The 10,371-nt window shown below is 46.3% G+C and overlaps 1 protein-coding gene across 1 annotated transcript; it reads right to left on the bottom strand.

The window, feature by feature from the left end:
• Window positions 1-948: 948 nt before the first annotated feature.
• Window positions 949-9,855, bottom strand: LOC124011582 (putative proline-rich protein 21). The gene is made up of 2 exons (XM_046325037.1): window positions 9,472-9,855; window positions 949-1,959 (listed from the first exon to the last, which is right to left on the bottom strand). Exons 1-2 carry the CDS (start codon window positions 9,853-9,855, stop codon window positions 949-951), a joined length of 1,395 nt encoding a protein of 464 aa, XP_046180993.1.
• Window positions 9,856-10,371: the final 516 nt, after the last annotated feature.

Genomic DNA, 10,371 nt, shown 5'->3' with positions numbered 1-10,371 from the left:
AGAGACAACGATAGACAGCTGTCCCTGATTGAGAACCATACCCGGCCAAAACAAAGAAATACAAAACATAGAAAAAAGAACATAGAATGCCCACCCCAAATCACACCCTGACCAAACCAAAATAGAGACATACAAAGTTCTCTAAGGTCAGGGCGTGACAGCATGTAGTCTGTCGTTTATCCATGTTGTCATAACAACACTTGATATTGCTCCATAACTAACTATTTTTTAATTATTTTTTTTCGTTCTATTTTCCAAAAGGTAAAACATTACATTCAATTGCTATTTCAAATGTGCAGTTTACTAAGAATATCAATTAATCTTCCCTGGTCCCTGGTTCTCATGGTAACGCAGACAGGATGTGGTGACTGACCTTGGGACACACACACACACACACACACACACACACACACACACACACACACACACACACACACACACACACACACACACACACACACACACACACACACACACACACACACACACACACACACACACACACACACACACACACACACACACACACACACACACACACACACATACACACATACACACATACACACACACACACAAGGTAATTCCCTTTAATATGCAGTAAAGGACCGCTGGTGCTTTGTGTTTCTCTCTCTATCTGTGATCGGGGTTAAACTGCAGCTGCTGTCCATTTGTTTAAGCCAATAAAAATGGCCCTGGCCCTCATTGTTTTGAACCAATCAAAATCAAACTGAGTGTTTATTTCTGTGACCTCTCTTGGTTGAATACAAGGAGAGTTGAATTGCTCTAAATGCAAAGGTATACCCTGAGCAGGAATACTGTATGTCCCCAATGACACTATAGTGCACTACTATTAACCAGGGCCCATAGGGCTCTTATCAAAAGTAGTGCACTAAATAGGGAATAAGGTATTCAGACCCTGAATACATGTAGGCATCTTGAAGCTGTTTAATGGTTTGGGTTGCTGGACTGGGAGAATCGAGCAGGAATAATCTGGGGATCCTCACTGGACTGGGAGAATCGAGCAGGAATAATATGGGGATCCTCACTGGACTGGGAGAATCGAGCAGGAATAATCTGGGGATCCTCACTGGACTGTGAGAATCGAGCAGGAATAATATGGGGATCCTCACTGGACTGGGAGAATAGAGCAGGAATAATCTGGGGATCCTCACTGGACTGGGAGAATAGAGCAGGAATAATCTGGGGATCACCACTGGACTGGGAGAATAGAGCAGGAATAATCTGGGGATCCTCACTGGACTGGGAGAATCGAGCAGGAATAATCTGGGTATCCTCACTGGACTGGGAGAATAGAGCAGGAATAATCTGGGGATCCTCACTGGCCTGGGAGAATAGAGCAGGAATAATCTGGGGATCCTCACTGGACTGGGAGAATAGAGCAGGAATAATCTGGGGATCCTCACTGGACTGTGAGAATCGAGCAGGAATAATATGGGGATCCTCACTGGACTGGGAGAATAGAGTAGGAATAATCTGGGGATCCTCACTGGACTGGGAGAATAGAGCAGGAATAATCTGGGGATCCTCACTGGACTGGGAGAATAGAGCAGGAATAATCTGGGGATCACCACTGGACTGGGAGAATAGAGCAGGAATAATCTGGGGATCCTCACTGGACTGGGAGAATCGAGCAGGAATAATCTGGGTATCCTCACTGGACTGGGAGAATAGAGCAGGAATAATCTGGGGATCCTCACTGGACTGGGAGAATAGAGCAGGAATAATCTGGGGATCCTCACTGGACTGGGAGAATAGAGCAGGAATAATCTGGGGATCCTCACTGGACTGGGAGAATAGAGCAGGAATAATCTGGGGATCACCACTGGACTGGGAGAATAGAGCAGGAATAATCTGGGGATCCTCACTGGACTGGGAGAATAGAGCAGGAATAATCTGGGGATCCTCACTGGACTGGGAGAATACGGCAGGAATAATCTGGGGAATCAACAAACAATGTGATCGTGTGGTGTGGTTGAATGTTGAGCCTTTAGGGGGCACTCTAGCACTATCACCATGTCTCTCTCTCTTCTCTTCTCCTCTTCTCTTTATGCATGTACCTCGTTCTCTGCCCTCCGCTTTCGCTCCCTCTCGCTCTTTCTCTTTATCTCTCTCTCTCTGTCCCTGTCTCTCTCTCATTCCCTGCACCTCTTCGCACTCAATACCTATTTTCTCCCTCTTTCTATCACTGCTTTACTCTCTCTGTAACGCCCCCCCTCTCTCTCTTTCCATTTCTCCATTACTGCTTCTCTCTCTGTAAACCCCCCCTCTCTTTCTCCTTCTGCCACAGTTTGTCTCACTCTGAAACAGTCCACCCCCCATTACAGTTTGTCTCTCTCTGTAGCTGTCCCCCCTCGTCACAGGCTGTCTCTCTCTGTAGCTGTCCCCCTCGTCACAGGCTGTCTCTCTCTGTAGCTGTCCCCCTCGTCACAGTCGGTCTCTCTCTGTAGCTGCCCCCTCGTCACAGTCTGTCTCTCTCTGTAGCTGTCCCCCTCGTCACAGTCTGTCTCTCTCTGTATCTGTCCCCCTCGTCACAGTCTGTCTCTCTCTGTAGCTGTCCCCCTCGTCACAGTTTGTCTCTCTCTGTAGCTGTCCCCATCACAGTTTGTCTCTCTCGTTAACTGTCCCCCCTTCACAGTTTGTCTCTCTCTGTAACACCCCCTTCACAGTTTGTCTCTCTCTTTAACACCCCCTTCACAGTTAGTCTCTCTCTTTAACACCCCCCCTTCACAGTTTGTCTCTCTCTTTAACACCCCCCATTCACAGTTTGTCTCTCTCTTTAACCCCCAAGTTAAAGTTTTTCTCGTTCTGTAACGCCCCCCTTTTGCAGGTCTAGACTCTCTCTCTCCCCCCACTCTCTTCTCTACTCTCCCAACCATTCTCTTTCTCCCCCACTCTCTCCCCCACTCTCTTTTCTACTCTCCCATCACCTCTCTCTCCCCCACTCTCTCCCCAACTCTCTTTTCTACTCTCCCAACCATTCTCTTTCTCCCCCACTCTCTTTTCTACTCTCCCAGCACATCTCTCTCTCCCCTTCTCTTTTCTACTCTCCCAACACCTCTCTCTCTCCCCCACTCTCTTTTCTACTCTCCCAACACCGCTCTCTCTATGCCACTCTCTTTTCTACTCTCCCAGCACATCTCTCTCTCCCCCATTCTCTTTTCTAATCTCCCAACACCTCTCTCTCTCCCCCACTCTCTTTTCTACTCTCCCAACACCTCTCTCTCCCCCACTCTCTCCCCAACTCTCTTTTCTTCTCTCCCAACACCTCACTCTCTCCTCCACTCTCTTTTCTACTCTCCCAACACCTCTCTCTCTCCCCGACTCTCTTTTCTACTCTTCCAACAACTCTCTCTCTCCCCCACTCTCTTTTCTACTCTGCCAACACCTCTCCCTCTCCCCCACTCTCTTTTCTACTCTCCCAACACCTCACTCTCTCCCCCACTCCCTTTTCTACTCTCCCAACACCTCTCTCTCTCCCCACTCTCTTTTCTACTCTTCCAACACCTCTCTCTCTGACACTCTCTTTTCTACTCTCCCAACACCTCTCTCTCTCTGTCACTCTCTTTTCTACTCTCCCAACACCTCTCTCTCTCCCCCACTCTCGTTTTTACTCTCCCAACACCTCTCTCTCACCCACTCTCTCGCCCACTCTCTTTTCTACTCTCCCAACACCTCTCTCTCTCCCCCACTCTCTTTTCTACTCTCCCAACACCTCTCTCTCCCCCACTCTCTCGCCCACTCTCTTTTCTACTCTCCCAACACCTCTATCCCCCACTCTCTCCCCAACTCTCTTTTCTACTCTCCCACCACCTCTTTCTCCCCCACTCTCTCCCCCACTCTATTTTCTACTCTCCCAACACCTCTCTCACCCCCACTCTGTTTTCTACTCTCCCAACACCTCTCTCACCACCACTCTGTTTTCTACTCTCCCAACACCTCTTTCTCCCCCACTCTCTTTTCTACTCTCCCAAAACCTCTCTATCCCCCACTCTCTTTTCTACTCTCCCAATCATTCTCTTTCTCCCCCACTCTCTCCCCCATTCTCTCTTCTACTCTCCCAACCTCTCTCTCTCCCTCACTCTGTCCCTCTCCTCCCACATCCATATGAAATCAAGTGTACAGACATATAATAATATGAATCATAGTATGTTAACCTTTTTCCACCACTCCTATTCTTTATTCATTACATTTACATAATGCAGATGGATATAATTAATATGCCATTCCTATCCACATAGTCTGGGACATGACAATGTCGCCTTACAAACACGATATAATAATGGAAGTCTCATGATAAAATAAAATAGTTGTGTATTTATCGTCTCTCTTCATCTGTTTGTTTTTTCTAAAATTCTGGCTCGCTAGTTTTAATGGTACTTCAGAGGAGAAGACCATTCACATCTACTCAAGATTAGCACATCTGCCTCCCTGTGTAGATTGTTTAGTATAGGTACAATATAATAACACTAAGGAGTTACCCGTAGAGACCATAGTTGATTGCATCTCAGAATATTTATAGTTTATGTTTAGATAGCAGCCTGGCAGGCGTCACCTTGGAGACCAGTAGCAGGCTGAGATCCTAAGCATTCTGTTGTTGTCGTGAGAGAAGAGCAGAGCGATATCTGTCTCTGTCGTTTCAAATGACGAGAAGAGGACATGCGGAAAACATTTTAAATATTGTTTTTGTTCCTAAATCTTTTTTTAACAAACATTCACAAACATTAAGGTACAAAGATAAAAACCAACCGTTCTTATTTTTTCGTACCATCATCTTTGAAATTCAAGAGAAAGGCCATAATGTATTATTCCAGCCCAGTTGCAGTTTAGATTCTGGCCACTAGATGGCAGCAGTGTATGTGCAAAGTGTTATACTGATCCAATGAAACATTGCATTTCTGTTCAAAGTTAAGCATCAAGACTCTCCAAATGTTCCGTCTGCTAGGAACATTTTCCTTTATGACGTCATTGCTAATCAATGTATGATTCGTTCTGTGTGGTTAGTTAGATATTTAGTAAATATATAATTCAACCCAATATTGTATTGCTGATTCAACTTGTTAGCCAGGGTTCGTGAAGATAACCAAGAATTCTACGATGTTCAGATGAGACTGAAATACGGTGATGATTCATTTTGACTGCTACTGATGTAAAATATTAAAAGGTCTCTAAGAGTTTATTCGGAAGATACTGAATGAACCCATATGCCTCTAGTCAAAAGTAGATCACTATTTAATGAAATGGGTGTGATTTGGGACACAGACAAAATACGTTGAAGTTACTGTCTGGTCAGCAGTTTCTCAGCAGACAGAGATGTAGTTAGAGGGATGATTGACATTATATTTACTACCCAGAGTGATTATTGGACCAGACAGAAGGAGAGGTTTCCATACAGCAGACAGAGATGTAGTTAGAGGGATGATTGATATTATATTTACTACCCAGAGTGATTATTGGACCAGACAGAAGGAGAGGTTTCCATACAGCAGACAGAGATGTAGTTAGAGGGATGATTGATATTATATTTACTACCCAGAGTGATTATTGGACCAGACAGAAGGAGAGGTTTCCATACAGCAGACAGAGATGTAGTTAGAGGGATGATTGATATTATATTTACTACCCAGAGTTATTATTGGACCAGACAGAAGGAGAGGTTTCCATACAGCAGACAGAGATGTAGTTAGAGGGATGATTGATATTATATTTACTACCCAGAGTGATTATTGGACCAGACAGAAGGAGAGGTTTCCATACAGCAGACAGAGATGTAGTTAGAGGGATGATTGATATTATATTTAATTCCCAGAGTGATTATTGGACCAGACAGAAGGAGAGGTTTTGAAGACTTCCCCCCACCACTACAGTTGACTGATGCAGTTTCATCTTGTCACTTAATGAATTCGATTCTTATTTAAATCTGCACAAGTAATGAGATGAATTCAAATGATATATCAGAGACTGTGCATTAATTCACGCAGGCAAACACACGTGCCCGTACACACACACAAAGACAGACAGACAGACACACACAGACACAGACAGACACACGCACACACACGCACACACGCACACACACACACACACACACACACACACACACACACACACACACACACACACACACACACACACACACACACACACACACACACACACACACACACACACACACACACACACACACACACACACACACACACACACACACACACACACACACACACACGCACACAGCCTCCAACCAGCAGCAGAGTTGGAGTTGGTTAAAGGCGCTAGTCTCCCGTCCTGACAGCACTGCAGCGACTGGCTGAGGAACGGGATCCCATTAGTGCTCAAAATGGCTTAAAAATGCCACAGTCACGCTACCCATTACGGCTCAAAATGTAACAGTCGCATGTTGTTAACAACGCTTTATTACTGCTGGCAAAATGACAGGAACTAACTACTGCAGTGGAGCAGACACCGACAGGTTTTTGATACAATATAGTTTATTGAAGCTACACAATACACTAAGAAAATGTTCCATTCACTAACTACATGTCGTGTCAATGTCTTGGTTAAATTACATGTTCGTTAAACTGCCCCCCCAAAAAAAAAATCTTTTAAAATCTCTAAATCCTATGTAAATATCTTTGATAACAAATCTTGTGAAATTACATGTTCTTACAAACAAAAGGAAATACATGTTTAGCTACGGTAGGTGTAGTATTGTGGAGAAACAGGTGGCTGTTCAGCTGCCATTGTGTTGATGAGAGTAGAACACGGACGTGGTCTAACTACGGTATCATGTTGACACTTTGTTTTAGTCTCCTAGGTAACGGCAGTGGTGTAATTCCATATTATTACCTGACCAGAAGTTGAACTTTTTTTCCCCCAGATGTTTAGATTGCGTCCTACCTGACAGGTCGCTCCTACCAGGTGGCGTGGCGAGAATCTGTCTCCTCACCACGCGCTCTCACCACTGGTGTCCCCCAGGGCTCTGTTCTAGGCCCTCTCCTATTCTCGCTATACACCAAGTCACTTGGCTCTGTCATAACCTCACATGGTCTCTCCTATCATTGCTATGCAGACGACACACAATTAATCTTCTCCTTTCCCCCTTCTGATGACCAGGTGGCGAATCGCATCTCTGCATGTCTGGCAGACATATCAGTGTGGATGACGGATCACCACCTCAAGCTGAACTTTGGCAAGACGGAGCTGCTCTTCCTCCCGGGGAAGGACTGCCCGTTCCATGATCTAGCCATCACGGTTGACAACTCCATTGTGTCCTCCTCCCAGAGCGCTAAGAACCTTGGCGTGATCCTGGACAACACCCTGTCGTTCTCAACTAACATCAAGGCGGTGGCCCGTTCCTGTAGGTTCATGCTCTACAACATCTGCAGAGTACGACCCTGCCTCACACAAGAAGCGGCGCAGGTCCTAATCCAGGCACTTGTCATCTCCCGTCTGGATTACTGCAACTCGCTGTTGGTGTCTGGATTACTGCAACTCGCTGTCACTCACTCACTCACTCACTCACTCACTCACTCACTCACTCACTCACTCACTCACTCACTCACTCACTCACTCACTCACTCACTCATCTCCAAGATTCCTGGCCATGTATATGTGGTCTATACACTCCTAAGATAATAGGCCTTACGTCAACATTCCCCAAGCAGTCACTTCCTGACTCTTGGACGTCTCTTCTCATTTGTTTAGATTCCCCCGTCCACCCCCTTCCTCTGTATCTGAATCAGATGAATACAATCTAGCATGCCAGGGAATCAAACAGGAATCAAACAGGAATCCAACAGGAATCAAACAGGAACATGGAATCTGCATGGCAAAACAGCTAGTTCACAGATCCTAGACTGGCTGACATGTATTTACATGACTGTGAAGTATAGTTGTATTTACATGACTGTGAAGTATAGTTGTATTTACATGACTGTGATGTATGCCTGCCTGACCACACTGCCTGCCCCTTACCCTGAGCCTGCCTGACTGACCACACTGCCTGCCCCTGACCCTGAGCCTGCCTGCCTGCCTGACCACACTGCCTACCCCTGACCCTGAGCCTGCCTGCCTGACCACACTGCCTGCCCCTAACCCCGACCCTGCCTGCCTGACCACACTGCCTGCCCCTGACCCTGACCCTGCCTGCCTGACCACACTGCCTGCCCCTGACCCTGAGCCTGCCTGACTGACCACACTGCCTGCCTCTGACCCTGCCTGCCTGACCACACTGCCTACCCCTGACCCTGAGCCTACCTGCCCGACCACACTGCCTGCCCCTGACCATGAGCCTGCCTGCCTGACCACACTGCCTGCTCCTGACCCTGAGTCTGCCTGCCTGACCACACTGACTGCCCCTGACCCTGACCCTGCCTGCCTGCTTGACCACACTGCCTGACCCTGAGTCTGCCTGCCTGACCACACTGCCTGCCCTTGACCCTGACCCTGCCTGCCTGACCACACTGCCTGCCCCTGACCCTGAGCCTGCCTGCCTGACCACACTGCCTGCCCCTGCCCCCCTGACCCTGACCCTGATCCCCCTCTGGTTTCCTGACCTCTGACCTGCCCCTGTTGAACTATTATATCATTGTTTATTCAACATGGTCTGCATCTGGCTCTTAACTTCAAACCTGATTGGTTTGTCCAGTTCATTCATGTATTTTTTAATTCATACTTGTTTCTGTACTGTTTGCCAACTTCTTATGTAAAGAAACTGGTACCTATTGACATTAGTTGTACTATATTACTGTATGCTACTAGTTTCAAGACGTTTTGATAAGATTCTCCTTCATTCTAAGAATATGCAGAAAATAACATTCTGATTCTAAATCAGAACATGTACAAAGGAACACTGAGTTCAAGTACCATTCCGTTCTCTCTCTCTCTCTCTCTCTGTCTCTCTCTGTCTCTCTCTCTCTCTCTCTCTCTCTCTCTCTCTCTCTCTCTCTCTCTGTCTCTCTCTCTCTCTCTCTCTCTCTCTCTCTCTCTCTCTCTCTCTCTCTCTCTCTCTCTCTGTCTCTCTCTCTCTGTCTCTCTCTCTCTCTCTCTCTGTAATAACCTATTATTTTTCTGTCTCTCTCTTCTCTCTCTCTCTCTCCTCTCTCTCTCTCTCTCTCTCTCTCTTCTCTCTCTCTCTCTCTCTCTCTCTCTCTTTTTCTCTCTCTCAGGAAGCTTATTAAATCTGCACGCTAGTGTAATAACCTATTATTTTTGTCATATAAAAGTTTGCTCTCCTCCCTCCCCCCTCCTATCTCCCTCCTCTTCAATAGAGAGGCTGAACAGCTTGATGTTATCCTTGTAGCTTTGCCACAGAGAACAAAATGGCTTCCGGCCGAATGGTTTGAATGGAAACTATGGAAACTATGGAAACTATGGACCGCGCTCATCTCATTTACATTACATTTAAGTCATTTAGCAGACGCTCTTATCCAATATTCCGGAACCAACTTGGATACTATGGACCGCGCTCATCTCCAATATTCCGGAACCAACTTGGATACTATGGACCGCGCTCATCTCCAATATTCCGGAACCAACTTGGATACTATGGACCGGGCTCATCTCCAATATTCCGGAACCAACTTGGATACTATGGACCGGGCTCATCTCCAATATTCCGGAACCAACTTGGATACTATGGACCGGGCTCATCTCCAATATTCCGGAACCAACTTGGATACTATGGACCGGGCTCATCTCCAATATTCCGGAACCAACTTGGATACTATGGACCGCGCTCATCTCCAATATTCCGGAACCAACTTGGATACTATGGACCGGGCTCATCTCCAATATTCCGGAACCAACTTGGATACTATGGACCGCGCTCATCTCCAATATTCCGGAACCAACTTGAATATCTTCACTCAGAATCTATCACCACTTAATTTATTTTATTTTGTTATGTAGGCAGTTAAGAACAAATTCGTATTTACAAAGACGGCCTACCCTGGAAAAAACAGTAACTCGGACAAACCTGGGCAAATTGGACAGAAATGGACAGAAATCACAATGACTCTTCTTACACACGAGTCAAGGTCTTCATGGTCCAAATTTAACAGATTAGCTGTCTGGGCGGCTGACATGATTTGGCTGGCAGAGCGACAGAGCCCCGGCATCAACCCTCATCGTCTGTGACAAAGTCCCCTCACTTAGTGTCAGCTTAGATGTGAACTCTGCATGCCAGCCCCGATGGGAGATCTACCGACCAACAGAAACAAGGAGCTTTTAGCCAAGGTTTCCAATCGTGTGGTTCTGGAAACAAGCATTAAAGTGTGATTACAACTGGAGTTATTGCTCCCCTTGTTGAGAATATTAACGTGGGCATCCTACAGAACGCCTTTGCGA

Source organism: Oncorhynchus gorbuscha, linkage group LG23 (genome assembly GCF_021184085.1).
Source record: "Oncorhynchus gorbuscha isolate QuinsamMale2020 ecotype Even-year linkage group LG23, OgorEven_v1.0, whole genome shotgun sequence".
Classification (NCBI taxonomy): Eukaryota; Metazoa; Chordata; class Actinopteri; order Salmoniformes; family Salmonidae; genus Oncorhynchus; species Oncorhynchus gorbuscha.
Note: the sequence above shows the minus strand (reverse complement) of the source record. Positions and strands in the feature narration are given on the sequence as shown.

Coding starts and splice junctions, on each gene's coding strand:
- LOC124011582 (XM_046325037.1), bottom strand. CDS start 9,855: ATGAGCGCGGTCCATAGTATCCAAGTTGGTTCCGGAATATTGGAGATG. Junction 1,960..9,471: donor GCGCGGTCCATAGTATCCAA/GTTGGTTCCGGA, acceptor TTGATTCCCCAG/ATTATTCCTGCCGTATTCTC.